Source organism: Pararge aegeria, chromosome 6 (genome assembly GCF_905163445.1).
Source record: "Pararge aegeria chromosome 6, ilParAegt1.1, whole genome shotgun sequence".
Lineage (NCBI taxonomy): Eukaryota > Metazoa > Arthropoda > Insecta > Lepidoptera > Nymphalidae > Pararge > Pararge aegeria.
The window spans coordinates 18,158,310-18,183,129 of record NC_053185.1 but is presented as its reverse complement, the minus strand read 5'-3'; the positions used below and the strand labels follow the sequence as shown (position 1 = coordinate 18,183,129).

General features: G+C 35.0%; 1 protein-coding gene across 1 annotated transcript; it reads right to left on the bottom strand.

The window, feature by feature from the left end:
• Positions 1 to 722: 722 nt before the first annotated feature.
• LOC120624804 (23 kDa integral membrane protein-like) lies at positions 723 to 24,775 on the bottom strand. Its single transcript, XM_039891553.1, has 5 exons — positions 24,620 to 24,775; positions 3,669 to 3,854; positions 2,764 to 2,946; positions 2,002 to 2,238; positions 723 to 949 (listed from the first exon to the last, which is right to left on the bottom strand). The coding sequence occupies exons 1-5, from the start codon at positions 24,680 to 24,682 to the stop codon at positions 875 to 877; spliced, it is 744 nt and encodes a 247-aa protein (XP_039747487.1). The 5' UTR covers positions 24,683 to 24,775; the 3' UTR covers positions 723 to 874.
• Between the last annotated feature and the right edge of the window lie 45 nt (positions 24,776 to 24,820).

Genomic DNA, 24,820 nt, shown 5'->3' with positions numbered 1-24,820 from the left:
GAGAGCGAGTGAGAGGCACGCGCCCGCCTAAGAGCGAGAGAGACAGACATAAAAGTGAAAGGCACGCGTCCCTTTGTAGTAAACGCTGTTTCATTGTACGCAAATGTATTGCAAGTTATTGTATGTATATTTGTATATAAATACGTATGTATGTGTAAAGGTAAAAATAAAATTTTGTTAATATGAAATTCAGTGCGAGATTCTTTGTATAAATTAATGTTTTAAATATAATTCTTTGTATAAATAAATGTTTTAAATTGTTACTATTATTTCATCCTTCTTCCTACTATACGAATGAATATTCACATTATAATTATTTTACCACTCAAAGTCGTTGTCACGTAAAACTTTCGCCCGTATACCGACTTTACAGGCAACCAATTTTTAATACAGATCCCATATTCTTAAAATAATATTAAATTATAGAGTTTACATAATAATAAAAACTTAATAATAGCAAATAAATGTTATGTTTTTTCAGCACCAATAATAAATTCAGTGTGACAATCCGTATAGTAACGAATTACTGTTCAATGAGTATATATTATAGTTTTTATATCAAACAATATGATTAATTACCAAAGAATTAATGTTACACAGGTATTGCTTTTAAAACGGCCATAAGTTAACTTTAAATATTACGTAACTTATTGCAATTGAATATTAAATAATAATAAAAAAAAAACTATTAATTTTACAACAATGACTAATCTACAATAAATAATAAAAACTACAATTCTAATGATACTACAGTTTACGTAAAAGGTACCGTTAAATTTTTCATTTTTGTGTAAAAATAAATCTCTTAAAGTGCTTCTTAACAGTATAAAAGCGGTTTTTCATTACGTTAATTCAAGCGGTTAATTTCTTAAGTTTAAGCGGTTTCTCTTCCTTTGTCCTGCGTTTTGATTGAGTGCGCTAACCATAGCGCAAGGACGATGCCAGCAACCTGGAATTATTCATTTATTTATTTTAAATCAATAAGTCTGTCAAATTTTATAACTTGGAGGAATTATCAATTTTTAAAATTTAAAATTCATATACAAGTTTTAGATTTTAACCTCCGACTCAGCGCTTTAAACAATTAAGCTACGGCTCTCCTAGAAAAATACAGCTATCCTACCGTCGATGCTGAAATTAGTATATGCCTTTTACATCAGTCTTATAGCGACTGTAGCGCCATCTAGTAGTAACTTTTATATTTTAAATTTATAAAAAGTCGGGCAAAGATAATTATTTTAAAAAAAGCAAAATACCTTTCTTTGTGAGTTAAAGTATATAAAATATTGTAGCAAATAGAATGTAGTTTTTCAGAAACCTACAACATACAGAAACCGTGTACACTACTAATATTAAAGCATCAAAAACCACTCCACTTTAGAATGGTTTCTCGAACAAATGGTTAGTTACTACATACCATATAGCAGGTTACAGTAATTATTTTAACTCTAATGTTCTAAACGTTCACCATTAGATGGGAAAATGAAAAATAGTTTGTGAGCTATCAACATTCCGCGGGTGTAAAGTGAGACGTGCGCGGGGCGTTTTTACTGTTTTTGGACAAAATACACTTATGGCCGAATGAGGAATCTGTATGTTCTTAACTCAATGCTGTTATTTTTGTTAAAATAAAAATAATACATTAAGATTTCCATGATATACGGTGAACTATGTTTATATTGGTATTATTTATATAATTAATACTAGCTGACCCGTGCAACTTCGTCTGCACCAAATCGGTTATTACCGGAAACCACAAATAAAATGTCATTTTCTAAAAATGAATCCTAGCTAGATCGATTTATCGCCCCCGAAACCCCCTGGATACTAAATTTCATGAAAATTGGGGCCGTTTCCGAGATTCCAATTATATATATACAAGAATTGCTCTTTTAAGGATATAAGATATGTATTTATATAGTTAATATAATAGTGTCTGGCATTGGATAAAAGGGATTGAGTTTCAAAGATTCATTATAGAACTAATTTTAATAACCTTACCTCTAAGAAGCAGAAAAGGATGCCACAGACAATAACCGTCATACCAGCGCTGTGCACTGTACTAAGTACTTTATCCTCGCAACCTTCTTGGTAGTACTTTGTGAGGGAGATGCAGTCAGATCGCTTGGTCTCTATGGGGTGGTCTGAATTGTCAGGAGGGCAGCAACTGTACGCAGGGTTGAGGCGAGGTTCGGACGCGATGTAGTTGTCAGGGCCGGTCACACCACAGCACTCCAACTGAGGACGGAAATGTTTGTTATAACTCTTCTTCTCAGTCGGTTTGCTCTTGTCAGAGCGGTCGTGGTCGTCATTTAAGGGTTGTGGCACGCTTAACTTTTCGTCGCCACTCCTCTCTGGCAGCTGCCTTTCTAGCACACTCATGTAAGGGAACAGCCACTGCAGCCTTTATTTGGTCAGCCCATCTCATGGGCGATCTTTTAACCGGTGTTATAGGAGGCAGTGCTCTTCAAGTGCAACACTTAAGAATAATTATCTTTATGATAACAGTGAACAAATGTTTAGGTATAGTTTTAGGTTAATAAATAGCAATACAAAATGTAATTGTAGTGATATATTATGTCTAGTGTGCATATGTTGGTATGTTGAATGTATTTTGTGTGTGTGTTTTTTTACGTGCGTCTGTGTTGTGAGAAATTTAAAGGGACGAATGTTCGGCAAATTAAGCTTCATTTTCATAATGATTAAAATAGAGTCTCTATACAATACCATAGTTTAAGAGCATGGCAAACCATTAATACTTACGTTGGTCTGGATGTTGTCCCAGAATTCCTTGTAAGTGGAGTCTTCCTCCCGACTCGACTTGTTCTTGATGAAAGACGCGCGGAGTTGGGTTTTCATGGTGCCTTCGATTTGAGGCCTCAGAGCTGCTGCGGCGATACCAACAGATAGCTCCAGTAGAATGATGATGACGAGGAAACCGGCGAACTGGCAAAAGAAACATTTTTATCAGTTTAAATCCATTACAAGTTTGTCCTTCACTGCGATCTCATCCGGTAGTAAGTTATGATGCAGTCTAAGACGGTATCGGGCTAACCTGTTAAGGAGTACGGTTATACCCCTAATGGGTTTCTACGCGACATCGCATCGGAACGCTAAATCGCTTAGCGGCACGTCTTTGTCGGTAGGGTGGCCACTAGCCACGGCCAAAACCTCCCACCAGACCAGACTAGATAAAATTCCGAAATTATAATTTTCCAAATCGCCCCTGCTGGGAATCGAACTCGGCACCTCCTTCTTAAATTCACAGCGCTCACCGTTGCGCCAGCGAGGTTGCCATAAGAATATGTTCAGAATAGACATTAGCCATGTTAATGCCTCTTTTTTTAATATCATAACTTGTGTTATGGGTACTAGGAATACTGATGAATCTTTCTATAAATAATATACTGGACAATATTTGTGTGATGAACATGAATGTTTTTCAGTGTCTGGGTGTTTATCTATATATTCATAAAAAATATTCATCAGTTATCTTAGTACCCATAACACAAGCTACGCTTACTTTGGGGCTAGATGGCGATGTGTGTATTGTCGTAGTATATTCATTTTTTTTTCCCAGTTGCGGGAATCGAACCCACAGAGCTGATGAGCCTTGGACTCAGAAAGCTGGGTCGCTTGCCACTGCGCCAATCAAATATGGAACTTACAATATAAAGTAGTTTCGGGCTTTCTTTCCAAGCACCAAAGCATCCGAAGGCAGCCACCAATAGGATCAGCACCCCCACCACGATAAGGACGATGTCCGTCTCATGCCCCGTCGTCTCCATCCCCGCGAACCCCTTTATCATCCCCAGGTCCACGCATGCTGCTGCTATGATCACTATGCCAAAGATCTGGAACAAACAGAAGGACATTTTTGTATATATCAAAGAATTAAAAACATACAGAAACCGTGTAAATGACTAATATTGAGGCATCATAAAACAGTCACACACAAATGTTAAGGCAGATTTGCTAACAAACGTAATGCATAAAGGACTTTTTATAATAATTATTCAAATGGTATAACATGTAGGTAATGTGTAAGCATTATTCTTAGGTCGACATACTTTTTTGTAATAAATGGTTTAGACTATTTTATTTGCGTGCTTTATATGAGTTAAACTATACCGGCTTAGTTGTACTTGTAAATTATACGCCGGCACGATATAAATTTTAGTATGAATTAGTTTATAAATTAACAAGAAGGTCGTGACCCTTGTTTTTTAATAGGAACATAGAAATTGAAGTCGTTAGAACATGGTTCACGACGGCCGACAGGTGCAGTTGGTAGTGACGCTGCTTTCTGAGTCCTAGGCCGTGGGTTCGATTCCAACAACTGGAAAATGTTTAATAATAATAATAAAAATATTTATTAACCACAATAAATAAATAAATAAATTACAATATACTACAAGAGGACAGAGAAATAGAAAAAAAAATACAATAATTTAGGCCTATGTTCCTTCGTTGTGGTCAACGGATCACCTACTCAGCTCTGTGCCGTAGAAGCCAAGGAATACTACAACGCTGATTTTCAGTAGGGACCAAAGGTCACGGGTTTTCGCTGACCGACAGCGACATGGTCTGACATAGTGTTTGCATACTCTATGAGTATAAATAACAAATATAATACAAACACTACATCCTTATAACTTAACAATAATTACAAACATAAATTTAGGTGTACAAAATAATAATAAAAAAAAAGAAAAACAAAATTATTACGATACAAAAAGACAACCAAAAATAACAACATACTAATACTACAGATTAAACTACTAACCGTAGGGCATAGAGCACAGACTATACTAAGTTAAAACTAATTTGTTATCCACGTTTTCGCCACGTCTGTCACCAGTGATCATGTTTGGGTGATAAACATGATTGTTTTTCAGTGTCTGGGTGTTTATCTGTATATTATTAGTATTAAGCCACTAGCCATAAGCAACAAGCCGTAAGCCACGTAAGCCACAAGCCATAAGCCGCAACCCGTAAGCCACAAGGGGCGAGTCACATAGATGCAGGTAACGTGAGACTGAAATTATCGTTTTGTCAGTATTCTATCAGAATAACTTGAAGGATGGCTAGTAACAAAAGCACTATTGAAGACTTAATGAATTTTGATGTTAACTTGCAAAACTATGGGTCACATAAGCTATGGTCATTATAACTCCTAAGGTGAAAATAATACTATTCCTTTCCACGGGAAACATTGCGAAAAGGACAGCACTACTTATTGAGCTGTGAATTGGCAACATTTGTATAATACAAATAAAACATGTGTATTAGTTGCGATCTAGTGTGCATGTTGCCAACAATGCAATTGAGCGATGAGACTAAACGAACGCCTGTTGCCATTGTTCGTTTCAAGGCCGAATCGTTTTAATTGAAGCAAACTGAATATTTTTCTAATCGACTGTGTGGATGATACCTCAGGTAAAGTTCGTTCGTTTTGAAAGGTACGGTAGGTGGTTAAGGTAGGTGCAGGGCACGGGTTTCCTCTCACAATGCGAAGGGATTAAGGCCGTAGCCCACCATGCTGACCCAGTGTTGGTTGGACCCACACACCTTTGAGAACATTATGTAGAACTCTCAGGGAGGTTTCCTCACAATATTTTCCTTCAACTCAACGGTTAAAGTAAGTTATATTTTGATTGCTTAGAAAAGTTTGAGGTGTGTAGATTCGAACTCGGCCGCCCGAAAGTTAAGTCTAAGCGCCACACTCTGGGCTGTCAACGCTTCGAAGATCGTAAGTTCATTAAAAATAATAAATTTCCTACAAATGAACTTCTTTTTAACGTCTTCGTTAACCTCTTCGTTTATATCTATGTAGTATTTTTTTTATTTTACTCTCAAAATTTAATAATTGCCTACAAACCGTCAAATTAGCATTAGATAAATATTATTAGAAATTAAATTTATATCGATTATTTTTTTTCTCTCAAAATTTAATAACTGACTCCGTCCTTCAAATTTTTATTCATCATCATATACACATAGTTAGATATATTTTCCACATAAATTTTTCATTAGATAAATATAATTTAAAAAATAAACTGTAAAGCGACGAACTATTTAGTCAGAAGTATCGTCAACACTAATGAATCTTTTTTTGAAGATTTATTTTCTATATACGAGTATGTAAAATGCAAAGGTGACTGACTGACTGATCTATCAACGCACAGCTCTAACTACTTGACGGATCGGGCTGAAATTTTGCACACAGTTATTACAACGTAGGAAAGGAAGAAGGGATTTTTAATAATTCCATCCAAGAGGGTTATGGGAATTAAAGTTCGTATAGTATCCCTCATTTATCAATTTATTTTTCATGTTACATCCATTAAACTTTGATTTTAGATTATCGATTAAAAATAAAGAAATACGTGTTTCACAAATTTTGAAAATTCCAACTCTAAAGGCATAAAATAGGGCATGAAAATTTAAATGAATGTTTCTAATTTTTTAAGTAATTTTCGTTCAAATTTTTTTATTTGCAGCAAGACATTTGTAGTAAATTTACCAAATCAAAAATTGAACTTAAAGTGAGCGAAGCCGCGGGCAAAAGCTAGTATAAATTATAAATAGTGAGTACTATCATTTAGGATTACTCACTTTAAATTTAAATCTTTTGAAAGACCTTGGTTTAGTGAAGTTTGCAGTTCAAAGCCCACTGTGTAATGTTACGCCCAAATGCTTTCGTATGCGATTGTATACTTATCACATATTCATTAATCCATCCCATGGGCCCATTCACATATGCAAACGTGTGAGAGATGCGTAGGCTATTGTGCTAATGTATCTGTTTGTTTGAAATTGAGTGCTAGATTCTTCAATCAATTTATGTATGAGATTGTGATACCTGACTGAGCTAATAGACTCAACTTGGGCTTGAATATAAAATCTTCACCTACTAGAATAACGCTTTGTTTAAGGAGAATTTTGTGATACCATATACTAAATATACCCATACAAATTTAGCGGAACAAATGACAACAGACTAAACAAAGAAATTAATATCTACCCTTTACCAAGACACTCATGTAAGTTAAAATGTTTAAAGTGGCTTCAATCACTATCTTATGAAGAGACGGAAAACCTTTTAACTATTTTGAAATAAGTTCAATTGAAAGATTCTCTCACAAACATGCACACGCACGCACACACACACACACAGACAGACAGACACTCTGACACATACACTCGAAATCAAGATTTAATATGTTGCATGTATCCCTTTTGATGGTTGTTTTATTTGTATCTTATTTTGTTTTAGTAAATATTTTTGAATGTATTTAGATTTTTTGATAAATATCTAGTGAACAGGGGTAAATTTTAAGTTTTGGAGGTGGGCGTGATCACTGTTACGCAGTTTCTTACTTTTACAGTGATCATCGTTTCATTCATTAGTGGTTAAGATATGTTATTGTTCACAAATAAAATAAATAAATAAATGTCCTGTTTGGTGTTGAAAAAAATAAGAAATAATGCTTTATTTGTCATAAAGATAAGAGATAACAACGATAATGCTGTATAATATATAATATATATAATATATATATAATATATAATTGATTATTGTAATGGCACTAGACAGAATTTGTAATTCTAACACATTTTTTTTTTATTAATGTAGTTACATTTAGTTGCTGGTGTGTCCTTTGTATAAATAAATAAAAGAAAAACAAAACAGAATCAAAAGTACTTAAACATAACACATAAATTAAAACGATTTATTTTTTTATTTTGCACAGATAAAACGTGTACCTGTTTTCCGAACTAGTTGAGACCGTGTCTCGGAAAATAGGGCTAACCTACTCGATGACATATCTTCAACATCCTAATGAATATCTGTTGAATATTTTGAGACAGTTAAAAATCTAGACACAATAAAAGTTCTTCTCGGTAGAATCTGCCTTCCGAACCGGTGGTAGAGTCACTACAAACAGACAGACTTGAAGTTTCAAAAGTGCTCATATTAGGCTTACTTGAAATAAGTGAATTTTGACTTTGAATTTGAATTTGAGGATTCCCCTCTTTCAAAAAACAAAAGGGCCAATTGTTTGTCTTCTCTTTGGGTAAACCAGCGATAGAAATCGACTAAGTATTTTTTTATGGTTTCCCTTAACTTCATGGTTGGGTTGTACTCCATGCTGACCTCATTTCCGTCGACCTCGTTCCAACAACTACTGATGACGGGCTAAACTTTATTACCCTATACTCACAGACTACTGAAAAGAGATAGACGGCCCTTACTGCCAAAGCCGAAAAATTGTTTATAATAGTAAAGCCAGTTTTTGCGTCCCAATTTTATGGTTTCATTTTCATTGCTTATTTAATGACGATTCTTGTTTCTCATTCCTTGTTCTCAGGTTAAAAATAACTACAGAATCATCATTATCAACCCATTAAAAGTGCAGATTGGTAGACTTCACAAACCTTTGAGAACGTGAGAGAACTCTCAGGCATGCAGGTTTGCAGGTTGGAAAGTCAAATTCCAAGTCGAATTTTTCTTTGTTCAACATTTTATGGCTATATAATAATAGTCCAATAATACACACACAATCACAAATATCTACATAAACGTTAAATAAAAATAATAAATAAATAAATATACTACGACAATACACACACCGCCATCTAGCCCCAAAGTAAGCGTAGCTTGTGTTATGGGTACTAAGACGACTGATGAATATTTTTTTTATGAATAATATACATAAATACAAAGAATATACATATAAACACCCAGACACTGACAAACATTCATGCTCGTCACACAAACATTTTCCAGTTGTGGGAATCGAACCCACGGCCCTGGACTCAGAAAGCAGGGTTGCTGCAAACTGCGCCAATTGGCCGTCAAATAGCGATTATAAGCAAGGTTCGCCGAAATATATCAGCGGATATATAATATACCTACCTACACCAAATTATTTGTATCTAGATATACCTATATCTATTATTTTCTTGCCTTCTGACCTAAGAATATTGGAGATTAAAATTTACCCTGGCAACACGTAGTGTAAACTACAATTTGGAATGCTTCCGGACCGAATCCAGAACGGACCTATCCAACATGTTAATTTGCAGTTCATTATGCAATATAAGCGTATGAAAATAAACCAAAGAAGGTATCACATGTGGCCGTTTTTCTTTTGCATCTACCTTATTTTTTTTTCTTCTTCATTGCAGTCTTCTCTTTTTCTTTAGTCTATGGCTTCAGTACTGGTGGGTCATAGGACGGCCTAATTGTACCACATAACTGGGGCAGTGGTTAAAAGTAAAAAATGGCGTCCACGAGTTATCGGAAATAGGCATGAACCGCTAAATACGGCTTCATGATAATAAATGGTAGAAGTGTTTTGAATACTTTGGGCAAAAACTATCGTTATATATTATATATTCATGATATAAATTAAATGATTTTGGAAATTTATTAACTCTTTTTATCTTCTTCTTCTTCTTATCTCTTAAGTAGCATCGAATGCTTAAGATTTGCTTAGAAAGCATAATAAATAAATAAATAAATATACTACGATAATACACACATCGCCATCTATCCCCAATGTAAGCGTAGCTTGTGCTGTGGGTACTAAGATGACTTATGAATATTTTTCATTAATAATTTACATAAATACGTAGAATAGACATATAAAACTTACGTAGTAAGTAAGGTGAAATTATTGAATAGAAGAAAAACTTGAGCTTGCTAATACGGTCAATTTTATTACTTTTGTCCAATGTTTCCATATTTGAAATGGACTAGAAGTTGAACGTGCATAATTTATACCAAGAGTAGAAAATCACTAAAGACTAGCAAATCTACGACCAATGTCTATTTGACAAATACGAAAGACTACCATTAGGTATAGTTGCAATTACCTACTTTGAAATCATTCCCACTTTAGTCCTGAATTGCGTCAATTAGTCAATTTACCAAACGACACGAGCTCGCGTCCATTAAGTCTATTCAAAGATTCACGGACACTAAGGAATAATTGCGAAGACCAATTGTAATCTTTTATATTGAAGAGCTAAATTAAGAGCTAAATATTCTTTACATTTCTTTCTTTTAAATTATGTATTAAAATCTACTCATATATATTATGTTCGTTATATATATTATGTATATTTTATGTTTATGTTTTACTTATATTTATTTAAATTATCTATGTATTTGTATCTTTACATTTTGGTATTTGTATATCTTTCAATACTCTTGGCACTATCTCGTTCTCTTGCTCTAAGTCCTATTTACAAAGGTTGCCTGTAAAAGATTGCTCGAAGAAAAGGATATGATCTATAGCGGGAAAGAAGGTTTATAGAGTTTAGTCGTTATCACTATCAATATCTTTACTATCCGATCATAGGAAAAATATTAACATCCTTTACAAATACATATTATTTCAAACATTTTTATGTACCGAAGTTCTTTTCTGCGCGGAAATGTAGCCAAAATGTTCGGCGTCATTCTACGTGGGCTTAGTTACTTGTTAAGTAATGAGTTAAGGTTTTATTTAAAGTTAGTAAGTAATAACTTTTGAATAAGGAACCTATTTGCCACCCCCATATTACGATGTTCTATTATTGATCGATATCCGTGTTTGAAACAGCCTCGGATACGACCTACTTCCCTTACCCTATTGACAGGCTAGGCTGTTTATTATTGAAAACCTGTTGAAAACTCACCCTGGCGCAAAAATAGAGGCATGCTTTAGACTTTTTTGGTCTGTCTGTCTGTGAGTGAGATAGAGTATATAAAAGGATATTCTAAATTAAATGTGGTTTATTTTTATTGTAATGAAGGATTTCTCATATTCATTAATTTCTTCAATTTTCAAATTAATTAGTATGAGAAATCCTAAAAAGCTCGTAGACCAATCCAAAATACTACTAGGTGCTTAAACAACTTATAATTCAGTAATTAAAATCTTTCAATTAGTATTTAGGTTTCAGTTGAAGGTTTACAAGGGACCAGATAAACAAACACCTCTCATAGACTGACAAAGTCAGTTAGTCAGTCTTGGTTAAAAATAAATTTAGTTCAAGGAAGTAGGTTTATCAAAACAAAATGCCAATGCCGTGCAATCGATTTTCCATTAACAAATTGTTTCGAAAGAATACCTTATAAGTTATATATCTACTATAGTAGGTGACACATAAAATAAGCGCTGACGCTTGACCTGCTTGAAGTAACATTATCATATGAAGCCAATTAATTACCCACAATAGTAGTTTAAATAAGAGTAAGTGATTTAGAGTTTAAACCTCAAATTAAGGATATGAAAAACATCCCAATTTGCAAGACTTCTACTGGAGTATAGATCTAAACAATGGCTATAGCCTCGTTCTTCTAGATAGGTATTAAATTCAACTACGGAAGACGAGGCATGCTAGCTAAGATGCATGCTAAGAGATAATTATGTCTACCAATTTCTCGTCCAAATTCTATGAGGTAAGAAGAGTAAATAGGTTGTGACAATTGTCTAGATTTCCACAGACAAAACTAAATGTTAGGTAAGTTTAGGAAAGTTACACAGTTCATCCCCCAGACGTGACGTTAAGCCACCTATCTAATTATTACCACAAGGTATTAATTTTATTTCAAATAGAGCAGCCCGGTAGCTCTACTTTAGACCTGTGGGAGCAGTGGCGTGCATAGAGAAAATCTCCAGTGCGAGTAATAAATACTGAAGGGTTGGCTTTGTATAACTTTTACAATGCCTACCCTTGAGTTTTTTATAACTCGTACTAAAGATTTTCTTTTGCCGATTTGGCACACCAAAATGCCAAAAAAGAAAAAGAAGATGAAGAAGATTTTCTTCATTTTATATCATCTGCATACCCTGGGCGTACCCTCTATGCACGCCACTGCGTGGGAGTGTGATGATGGTCGGCTATAGCGGGGACTGCAGTCCGTTATAAAGCTTTACTTGCATTTTAACTCGCATTTTTAATTCTTACAGTCTGTCATGATCAAGCGCTCCTTTTACGTGAATCCTACATTACATGTAGAGCAATAAGGGCGGGTTATAAATAATAGATGTAACTATCAATCAAACGTGGCACTTCGATTTGTGTTTCCACTAGTAAATCGACCACATCAGGAAAATACCGTCACTTTTAATGGAAACCTACGGTTTTTTAAATGGAGTAGTCGCTTCTATTAATAGGGGTAGAGACCATTATAAAATGGTCCGTAAGCTTTTTGAGCCAGCAATGCGTCCGGTACATAAGATAGAAAATAGAGAAAGAAAAATTATTGTCGTATTTTTTCTAGTAACAATTCAAAGTCAAAGTCAAATATTTCTCTATTCAAATAGGCACATAGATGGCACTTTTGATGCGTCACAGCAGTGAGTAGTGATGGCAATAATTACATTCGTTAACTAAAAACTAAAGCTACGAGGGTTCCAAACGCGCCCTTGTCTAAGCAGAAGCCCGCAACAAACTTAGCCGGGTGTTCTTTTTGTTATCACCATCTCACATTGTCATTTGAATTGACGGACCAAGCATAAAGTCAAATTCAAAGTCAAAAATATCTTTATACATACATGCATATAGATGGCGCTTTTGCTGCATACATTACATGTAAAATATGACATAGAAGTGAGTTATTATTAGATGGCGATAACTAAATTCGTCAACTTAATACTAAAGCTACGAGGTTTCCAAACGCGCACTGGTCTAAGAAGAAATAGCATATGCAGTGCATGCAATAAACACGTACACCAAATCAGCACCCTGTCAAATTCAAATTCAAAATTACTTTATTCATGTAGGCCTATATATTTAGGCCATTTAGGCGCTTTATAAGGCCTATAACAGGCACTTATAAAGCGTTCATACACATATGTTTACATAATTGTAAGGGGATGGTGATAACTTCGTTCGTCAACTTAAACCTAAAGCTACGAGGATTCGAAACGCGCCCTGGTCTAAGAAGAGCCCAAAACAAACTTAGCCGGGTAAATTTTTTTTTGTAATCGTAATTTATCGTTTATGTCCATCAATCTAAGACGTTTGTGTTAAGCATGCTATGACACCAGACCCGTACACAGCGATTTTAATATTATATGCATGACTCTATAGGCTGAGTCATCGAAAGTAATCCAGCAAATTTAAAAAATCATCGTCACTAAACATTAATCATGCATAGCTGAACTTTCCGATTGTGTCGTGTCAAACGAATTGTATGTCGAAATAGAATCGCATAGCTCGTACGAGGTTGTTTGAAATAGTCATGTGGGCGTAGATTTTTACACATTACTACATACTATACGTAAGAACTGATAGCCCAGTGGGTAGGAGCTCGACTTCACTTTCGGGGGGCCGAGTTGGAATCACCACCGAGCCAGCGGGAGCGGTGGCATCCTTATGTGGTTGACATTCCATCAACACGCACGAAACGTTTTTTATCCACGTTTCTGATACGTGCCGCTAAGATGTGGAACGCCCTCCCGGCAACTGTGTTTCCTGACACGTATAATTTGAGTACCTTCAAGGTTAGAGTGAATAGGCTTTTTCTAGGTAAGCGTGCTCCAACCTAGACCTCATTGTTGCTTTCTAACGGGCATGATTTTCGTCAAGCGCTGGCCTATCGTTAATTAAAAAAAAAAAAAAAAAGAATCTCAGCAAGCACCTCTAACTTTCTTTCTTTTCAATTCTAAGTTATGTGCGTTTTAAGTAATTAAAATATCACTTGCGTCAATGGTGAAGGAAAATGACGTGAGGAAATCTGCATGCCTGAGAGTTCTACATATTGTTCTCAAAGGTGTGTGGAGTCCATCAATCAGCGCTGAGCCAGCGTGGTGGACTAAGGCCTTGATGATGATGATGAATAAAGGTAGTAGAGCCATCCTTATCGTAGGAAGGATAGCACTGCTGAATTCAACGTGTGTTATGAAAATGGATTCGATTAATTTTTATTTTCGGTGGCTTAGCTATTGGCATTGAGAAACGGTGCTAGAAAAAAAACATGCCATATGGGACTCATGTGGCTCATTTCCATACATTTCGAAAAAGTATTGGCATGCTATCTCTAAAATGCCAATAACAGCAAATATCTGATTTCTATGAGTCAGCAGGGCCGAAGATTAATGTCATCCACCGGTCAAAATTTCAAAATAATTTAAATGTATAGAAATCTTTCAGTTACAGTTTTATTATAAGTATAGATAATAATGGCATATTTTCAATTGTGTATAATAAATGCATATTGCAGTTTATTATACACCATTGAAAATAATATTGATCATTGTCATAATTTTTTACCGGGAGTTTTCGAAAAAGCATGCCACGAGGTCTTCTTTAAGAGCATCCTGTTAATTTTGCACCAACCAACGCTTACTTTGTGTTTTACAGCTTTTTAACTTATTTCTGTAAATTTAAATAATCCTAACACAATAGTAACTAATAACACCATCGCGTCGTCGCCTTACCAATGTGACCTCGTCCTAAGTCAGTGTGTCAGGGACCTACCAAATTAACAGTTTTATAGCTCATAGCGTCATATTGTCACGTCATTTCTGGTATGGAATTTTTTTATCCATGTTTGCTTACTTTGCTCGTTGTCAATATTATTAATGCAAAAGTGTTTGTTTGTTTGTTCTTCGTTCAAGCAAGTTTTTTTTGTAACAACAAAATATAATGTAACTTATGTACATATTGATAATTTTTATAATTTACTAGCTGTTGCCCGCGACTTCGTCTGCGTTTGATTTTGTTTTTAAAGTATTTAGTATCGCTTAGCCTTAAGTGAGTATTGTAGTATATATATACATATATATATAACATGTGACAAATAACTTGCAATAAAATAAAATTGCGACTATAATTAAAGATCTAAGATATCCTATCTTTTAAGTTGGACCAGACTGCTCACGGTGAGCCAATTTTATTCAAAATCGGTTAAGTAGTTTAGGAGTCCATCGCGGACAAACATCGTGACAGGAGATTTATATATATTAAGATTATTAAATGACGAGGAACTCAGCAGTTTCTTTTGGGATTAAACTAAAATGATAAATAAATAAAATAAATATACCACGACAATACACACGTCGCCATCTAGCCCCAAAGTAAGCGTAGGTTTTATGCTTAATAAGATAGCTGATCAATATTTTTATGAATACACATAAATACTTATAATATACAGATAAACACCCAGCCACTGAAAAACATTCGTGTTTATCACACAAAAATTTCGGGAATCGAACACATGGCCTTGGACGCAGAAAGCTGGGACTGCTTCGCTAACTGGCTGTCAAACTGGTCATTTGTTTTTTTTTTAATTTTTGCACTGTCAAACCTGCATGCAAGTCTACTAAGCTGCACTTGGCCTGCGTTATGCAGCGTCATATTTGAAAAGAGAAAAAAGAAGAAAAAGGAAACCTCGGAACATAAGGAGTTTCCGCTTAGAATTGCTTATATGGTTTTATTCCCCTGAGGTCCAACAGAACGTGACATGGAGTACTACGTGTAGTGTATTCATAAGTGGTAAACCTACCTATAAGGTGCGTGATTGCGTGTAAAGAAATCATAATGACTTTGATACGAGTAGTTCAAAAATTTGGCTTCACTTGTTAAACTGCTAAAACAAATTGTTATTCATTGACACTATACCATTTGGATCGTTATGTTAATTAATATAAAATAAAGACAACGTTTGGTTACTTAAATTGCTAGAAATACCTTAATAGCATATATTATAGAATCAACGTATTTAAATTTTTAAAAATTGTAAAAAGATGCCTTTTGCATTGTAGTCGCAGTAGCGTTCACTTCTTTTAATCTACGTTACATATGAAATTTTATCCAATTCTAGTTTGCCAATAACCACAGTAATAACGATTAAAAAAAAATTAGGTACGACTAGCTGTTATCATCCCGATTTGACGGCCGATTGGCGCAGTTTGCAGCGACCCTGCTTTCTGTGTCCAAGGCCGTGGGTTCGATTCCCACAACTGGATAATGTTTGTGTGATGAGCATGAATGTTTTTCAGTGTCTGGGTGTTTATATATATATTCTAAAGTATTTATGTATATTATTCATAAAAATATTCATCAGTCGTCTTAGTACCCATAACACAAGCTACGCTTACTTTGGGGCTAGGTGGCGATATGTGTATTGTCGTAGTATCATCGGCTATATTCCACACAAATTCAGATTCGCTATTCTTAAAAAACATGTCCACCAATTCGCACAGGGCCAGCGTGGTGGACTACGGCCCGATTGTGGGAGGAGACCCGACCCGTTAAATAATTTTATGAATTTCAAAACATAAGTGAGACATCGTAGGGAAATCGATTTTATTTGGGATTCTCAAAATGAAAAAAAAAATTACTGAATTTGCACTGCTTTATGAGATATTTTATTAATAGTTCATTAAATTCATTTTACTTTTTTGTTTTCCTTATAAAATCTGGCAGATGGTTAAATATTTTTATAGACATTTAGTATGGACTTTGCTTGTGGAGTGCTAATTTTGAATATGGGGCATTTAATTTATTTTTAGTTTTACCGGAAAACACCGTTCTTTTCCTTTCATTTTGGTGTTAATTTTAATTTACAAATTTGCAGATTTCAAAGATATATATGGAGGGAAGAGTTAGGATGTTTATTTTTTTGAAATAAGGTTGGCATGAATATGTTTTGTTTATATTAACTACTAGCTGTTGCCCGCGACTTTGTCCGCTTTTGTTTTTGTTTTTCGAAAGACATGTGCCTCATAAATGTGGGAGCACTTTATGTATTTAGGATAGCTAAGCCTGGTGTAAAATCGTGAAACACTTTCGCCCCCTCTCCCGAGAGAACTGAGCTTAATATCGGGATAAAAAGCATCCTATATTACTTCTTATACCTTCAGGAATATGTGTACAGAGTTTCGTGATGATCGGTTTAGTAGTTTTTGCGTGAAAGCGTAACAATCAAACTTACATTCACATTTATAATATGAGTAGCGATAGGGATAGGGATTATTTATATGCACAAGTTATTGATTTATAGATGGTAAAACCTTCCTGTTCGTTTTACCCGATTATGGCAAGATGTCAACCCTATATAATTAATAAATAAATAATAGAACTTTAACCCGTATTGTGATAGAAAATGGATCAACCTTCACGCGCCGTTTGCTTTAGCCAGAAACAAAACACACGGGCTATTGTGTTTGTAACAATATCCTTTGTAGAATCTGACTAGATAAATATTTGTAAACCTATTACCTATACCTGTGGATTTGTCTGGGCGTGACAGCGTTTATTTTTTAAGCTATACTTATCATCATAACCCATTAACGGCCCGCTTCAGGGCACAGGTCTCCCACAATGCGCAGAGTTTAGTCCACCACGCTGGCCCAGTGCGGATTGGTGGACAGTTCAATGTTTATGGAAGTAAAAGGGAATAAAGTAAGACATAGGTACTTACTTACCTTATGAGTGAATACACTTTCCATCGGGTGAGATTGTGGACAAGCGCTATTCTAATAAAGTTTAAAAAAAAATGTTGTTTTATATCCGTGTGACTTACTTAAATTAATATTTCATCGTAATTAAATCAGCAGAAGAACCGACCGAGCTTTGACGTAGCTCAAGGTGTCACGAATCTAAAGTGACAGTCGGTAGGTCACTCGGTGATTCGATGGACGTTGCGGTCCCAAGGTGCTGGAATGGGGAACCCCAGACGAGGTGACGACCTCTCTGGCGCAGCGGTGAGCGCAGTGAATTTAAGTAAGAGGCCCCGGGTTCGATTCCCGGCAGGAGCAATTTGGGAATTTATTTGTCTGAATTTTCTCTGGTCTGGTCTGGGAGGCATTGGCCGTGGCTAGTTACCAACCTACCGATAAAGACGTGCCGCTAAGCGATTTAGTTTTTTTTTTTTAACGATAGGCCAGCGCTTGACGACAATCATGCCCGTTAGAAAGCAATGATGAGGTCTAGGTTGGAGCACGCTTGCCTAGAAGAAGCGTATTCATTTTAGCCTTGAAGGTACCCAAACCATACGTGGCAGGAAACACAGTAACCAAACCTCTATTAGGGGTATGACTACCATACTCCTTAACAGGTTAGCCCGGTACCATCTTAGACTGCATGCCACCACTTGAGTATGCAGTCAAGGGCTAACTTGTAGTGGAATAAAAAAAAGGTGGACGGATGACACTAAACGAGTCGCAGGGAACCGCTAGACGTGAGCACAAGACCGTGGTATTTGGAAATCCTTACAAAAGACGGACGTTCATCAGTGGTCGGCCATAAGTTGACATGATGACGATGATGTCCAGGTTTGACTATAGGTTCGTCTAACAAAGACAACAAGATGGACATGCCGTGGTGGTTTTTATGTATTGGGTTTTGGGTATACCCCCTTTAGAGTCCTACAGCACGGCTAGCATAGGAAGGAGACCATTAATCCCCGGGGGAAAGGATAAAAATTTAACTTCTCGCACCGCAATATTAACTCTCAGAGCACTGGTGTACACATAGAAATAACATCCAAATAATATATATGTAATATTAAATGGGGGTAAAGTTCTCCTATTCCCTTTTTATATCCCTAGTCAGGGGATATAATCAGGGGATATAATTTTTATCTCGTACCTGTGCTAGCCCTGCTGGGGGAGTCCCACATAACCTCAGTCCTGCCTAAGGGTCGGAGGTAGCAATAAAGCTATTCTATCACGCCAAAAAAAAAGGTTTGACTATAGACAAAACTTGGCAGCTTACTGTTTAGCTTTAAAATATGCTTTTTAGAAACAGTCTTATCTTTACTATCAGACGAACCTATTACTTTGTCAGATAGGTAACCTGAAATTGGATTTTACATAAATTAGCCATGATTGTTGTATCGCGTGACTTTGTGGTTCACACCTTAATGCTCTATTTCTTATACAATTTTCGCACTGTTCCAGTTGTTTTCCAACTTTCAATTTACTAATCAACTAAGGGTCACTATTTTTATATCACTACAAGTTAGCCCTTGTGATAGCGGGCTTGCCTGTTCGGGAGTATGGTAGTCATACTTCTAATCGGTTTCCACGCGACATCGCACTGGAATTATGAAAATAAAGCTTAATTTGCTATACTCCGCGAACAGCAGGAGAATCTGTACGGTGTAATTTATAATTTCTTCAATCCTTATACTCAGCACCAAACAGATCTTCGGCAATACAATTATTCATTGTAAAGTTCGGAGCGAAATGTGCGTAGAGGGTACATTGCCGAAGTCATACAGATTCTGCTGCTGTTCGCGGAGTATAGCAAATTAAGCTTAATTTTCATAATATATTATGGATTTCCGCAAAATAACGCCTGCTTCTATCCAATATCGCACTGGAATACTGAATCGCTTAGCGGAAATTGTTTGTCGGTAGGGTGGTAACTAGCAACGGCCAAAGCGTTCCACCAGACCAAAACAGAGAAAATTTAGAAATTATAAATTCCAAAATTGCCTCTCCTTAATTCACAGCGCTCACCGCCACGGAGGTCGTCAAAAACATTTTAATAACATTTTGACCTCCCTTGGGGGACTCATTTTGATTCCCAGCACTCACCAATTTTTAATTAAGTATAAGTCATTCTAATAGCTTTAATTAAAAGATTTAACGGTAAAGGAAATCGTCTTGAAGATGCATGTCCGAAAGATCTACATTTTGTTCCCAAAGGCGTGCGGAGTCTAAAGAACCGCAATTACACAGCGTGGAACTTTAGAGCCCTGTACCATTTCTAAGATATCACCTCTATACTAATATCATAAAGAGGCATTTGTTTGTACCCAATAGGCTCCGAAAGTACTGGACCGAATTTACCGACTCCATCGCCAAAATAAAGCTAAACTATCAGGAAAATAGACTATAATTTAGGTCAGCCTACTAAACAGGTAATATTCACTGAGTTTACGCTAATGAATAATCACACAATACACCTGCAGAGTAATATCCTTCCTTGGATCCTCTTAGGCACGTTCACGCTCGTTTAACAGCATGCGTCACCTCAATAACAAAGTATGAAGTATAGCGAGGCACGTGATTACAATAAACTAATGTAGCATTATATATTATTTTAAAACAACTTCCATACAAGGTTGACTTAAAGTTAGATCTAAAGTTGGAGGTCCCGGGGACCATTGCCGGCACGGGCAGTTTGAGAATCTATATATATAAAAATGTTATGTTGGTTTGTGTACGCTTCAAAAACTCAAAAAGTTCTGCACCGATCGAGCTGAAATTTTGGCATGATATATAATACGCATCAAGGATTGTTTTTATCTATTTTTCTCAATCATTCAATCACAATGGGCCAAAGCGAAGCGTGGCAGGGTACAGCTAGTTTAATATAATTTCAGAATTTTATCTTTCTTTCTTACGATCTTGCTTGGAGGCTTCGGCCGTGTCTAGTAACCACCCTACCGAGACGTTCCACTAAGCGATTTAGCCTTCCATACCCATACCGCTAATCCGATTAGAAAGATAAATTATAATACAAATTCTAAAGATTATTAAACTGTAAAATTACGTTGATATATAGAGCAGTCCAGCCAACCAATTCCCTTACCTTACCTAGAACTAGAACAAATTATGGTAAAAAATCCCTTAAGGCGCCAAATTAAATAATAAACTACCTATAAAAAATTTAAACTCATTCAATGTATTCAAAACTAAATTAGCTTCTTATATATTAAGTAATACAAATAAATTTAAAGACGAATACATTGAATCAGTAGATAATAGTAAAATTGTATTTAGCTTAGTCTAATGGCGCAGTAGAGTGAAGAATTTATTATAGAAAATTAAGATTCCTATGTTAGTGACTTTGGTCTTTTTATGGAAATAAATGTCTTTAAACCTAAACCTAATCTGCTGAGTTTCTTGCAGGCTCTTCGCAGCAGAATCTGTCTATCGAACCGGTGGTCAAGTCACTAAGACTGACTTGAACAGATTTCAAAAGTGCTTATAAACTAGGCCTGCTTGTAATAAATGAATTTTGAAATTTGGAATTTGAAACGCAAAGTCAGTCTGTTTGTTGTGACTACATCACATCACACAACGAATCACACCCATATATTATGAAAATAAACATACAAATAATAAACCACAATATTTACCACCTGAGGTCATCGATGAGCAAGTTAATGCTATGAGTAATAATAAACATTCAATTAACAATATAATAATGATTAGAATAGAATAAAGTTACTTTATTTGCTGGAATTTGATACATATCTTGGTCCTTGGTCTTAGAATCTTATATCTTTAAACGAGCAATTCATGTATATATATAATTGGAATCTCTGAATCGGCTCCAACGATTTTCAAGAAATTTAGTATCCAGGGGGTTTCGGGGGTGATAAATCGATCTAGCTAGGATTCATTTTTAGAAAATGTCATTTTATTCGTCATAGTAATAACCTATTTGGTGCAGATGAAGTTACACGGGTCAGCTAGTAAATTATTAGTGTTGTCTTTGGTATTTTTATGAGCAGATCCGCAACTAAAATTAGCTTCATTAGCAAGATATGAATTCCCGCTCGGCATCTAAGCTTAATGACCGGAAGATCTCCGTAAGCCCTATTAACCCTGTCATGATGCTACTTGTAGTAGAATTATTTTCTTGGAAGTTTGCTGCCTCATACAATTTCAGTACTTAGGGCGTGCTTTATTGCTGAATTGTATAAACTAAAAACCCAAAATAAAACAAATGTAACCTATGTTTCAGTACATTGCTTTAAGATAGGAAATACTAGCTATCCCGGCGAACTTCACGGCGGATATTTTTTTTTAAACTTTTTCCAGTGGACCAAATTGTGAATCTAAACCATCCTCGAATCCACTTGAACTCAGACAAAAAAATTAAAAACATACACATGCACGCAGGATATATATATATATATATATATATATATATATACAAGAAATATATAAATATATATATATATATAATCAGTAAGTGACGAAATAAGTTCTTACTGATTTATATATTCTTATATATATATATCAGTAAGAAACAAAAATAACATTATATAAGATACATATATATATATATTGTTCACTACATAATATTAGGAAGCGGTGATAGCCCTAGATATGGTAGAGTCACTACAAATAGACTGACTTAACGTTTCAAAAGTGTTTGAAAAATTCAATATTCATTTAACTCAAGATGAATAAAATGAATTTTGAATTTTGAATCTTGCCCAGTGGGTAGAACTTCGCTTCCGGGGTGGCGAACTTGGATCCCAGCACGCACCTCTAACTTTTCTAAGTTAGGAAATATGAATGAATGAATACACTTTTATTGCACACCACATAAACATATAGTAAAATTATAAATAAAAATTTTACAAAAAGTATACAATTTGGCGGCCTTATCGCTACATAGCGATCTCTTCCAGGCAACCTAAGGCGTTAAACACAGCTCAAGAAGAGAGGTAAGTGGAAGGTGGAAATATGAAAGCTTATCGGCATGAATAACATTTTAAAGCTATAAATAAATCATAGGATACTAAATTGTGGCCTAATATTCATCATCATCATCATTTCAACCCATTGCCGGCCCACTACAGGATACGGGTCTCCTCCCACAATGAGAAAGAGTTCAGGCTGTAGTCCACCACGCTGGCCACGTGCGGATTGGTGGACTCACCACACCTTTGAAAACATTGTTCCTTTCTCAGATACACAGGTTTCCTCTTCGCCGTTGAGGCAAGTGATATTTAAATTGCTTAATATGCACATCATTTAGAAAAGTTAGAGGTGCGTGCTGGGATTCGAACTCGGCCCCCCGAAAGTGAAATCGAGCTTCTAACCAATGCGCTATTACCGCTTCAATTAATTAATATGCGGAATAAAATAGGCGATTTATTGTTTCGAGACATATTTTGTGAGTATTTAAATTACAAAGCGGTTGTAAAAAGCTCTTTAAGAGAATTTTAAGTATATTATAAATAAATAATAAATATACTACGACAATACACACATCGCCATCTAGCCCCAAAGTAAGCGTAGCTTGTGTTATGGGTACTGAGATAGCTGATGATTTTTTTTTTTTTATGAATATAATACACATAAATACTTATAATATACAGATAAACACCCAGACACTATATCTTAATCATTCAATATAATAAAACTTTTCTAGTAAGAAAATAAATCTTTAATTATTATACCTTTCCAAAATCAGCAAACAACTTTTATTTAATTCCTAATGCATTAAACTAGAATTAAAAGGCAATCTACTTTTCTAATCCTAGACCTCGGTTTACTTACTTCCGATATGGTTGTATTACTAACCGAGTAAATCAGACAGAGGTTGATAGATGGTGGAAATGTGATACGAAATTTGTTGTGATGGTTATTGTTTTTACCGCGACTAATGAATTTGGTAAGACGTTTTTCTTATTACTTTTCGATGTGGTTAAACTTAAGGAATCAGGATAATTTTCTTCAGTTCGGTTTATTTACTTATTCTCTTTTAATATCTAATATCTATATATATATAAATGTGTATCAACTACAACTACAAACTTTAAGGGGGCTACCACAAAAATACCACATAGAAAGGTCTAATTAAACTACTTAATTAATTAATTGTATATATTAATTACCCTTCTAAACTATAAGTCTTTTATATAGTCTGCCAACCCCTGTTTCACATTTAATTTAACAGACCCTTAACAATCGACTGTCACAGACAGTGTGCAAATGTTTATAAAAATAAAAAAATAAAATATAAATTACAGTACAATTTAAAGAATAAAAATACGTATAAGTAACACTTTACTTGTATATTTTGGTTAACCCCTCCTTAACGGATAAATGCAATAAACCTACGTATTTTTATTCTTTAAATTGTACTGTAATTTATATTTTATTTTTTTATTTTTATAAACATTTGAACACTGTCTGTGACAGTCGATTGTTAAGGGTCTGTTTAATGAAATGTGTTCTTGTTATGTACCCACAATCTGGCAAATAAATAAAAAATATTATTATGTTAACATCTGTAACTTAAAAAAACAAGATTTTCCAACAATTTCACCCCTAATATTATTTCCCTGTATAACTATCTTATGTCTTTGAAGGCTTATCAAAATAATTATAGAAACGGCCCGCATAAACCGACAAACGGACCATAATTTTATAAACAATTGCTATGCTATAGAATCAATTATTATTCTGTCGTTTAAATAACTTTTATTATTTGCTTGGAAAAAGTCAGTTTGAAAAGGGTCTACGCGATAAGGTATAATTAAAACGGTTTAGTAATAATACTAATAACTATATCACCATTTAGAAACTACAAATTTATTGCGACATAGACAAAAACAAGTCTTAATTTTTTAATAATTTTGGATTCATAAAATATAGGCTAGCTTAGGTAGGCTTTATTCAAATTAAATCATAAATTCTATAAACAAAATCAAAAAAAATTACGATATTCGCCGCCGGTCGTGAAATATAAATAAGAATGAGCACTAGGGCAGTACTATTATTGCTTCTGCGACTAGGGCGATATTTTTACGACGAGACAAAAATAACAACCACCGAAATACTCCTGAAATCAGTAACTAGTGGAAAAGAGATAGCGATGTTTACAAACACAGAATACAGATAAAACTTACCATAAACAATGCATTGAAAACAACCAGAAGGTATTTAATACAATTCATCCCGCAGCCTTCCATCTTCGAAATTCAAATCACGAACCACTATACAGTTTAAATATTTAAACAAATAAACTCGATTCGTAATTTAAACGTTATTTTTTAAACGCGTTCGCGCTCTCCACCGGCTCTAGAACTTATGGAGTTTTCGGGCACCGG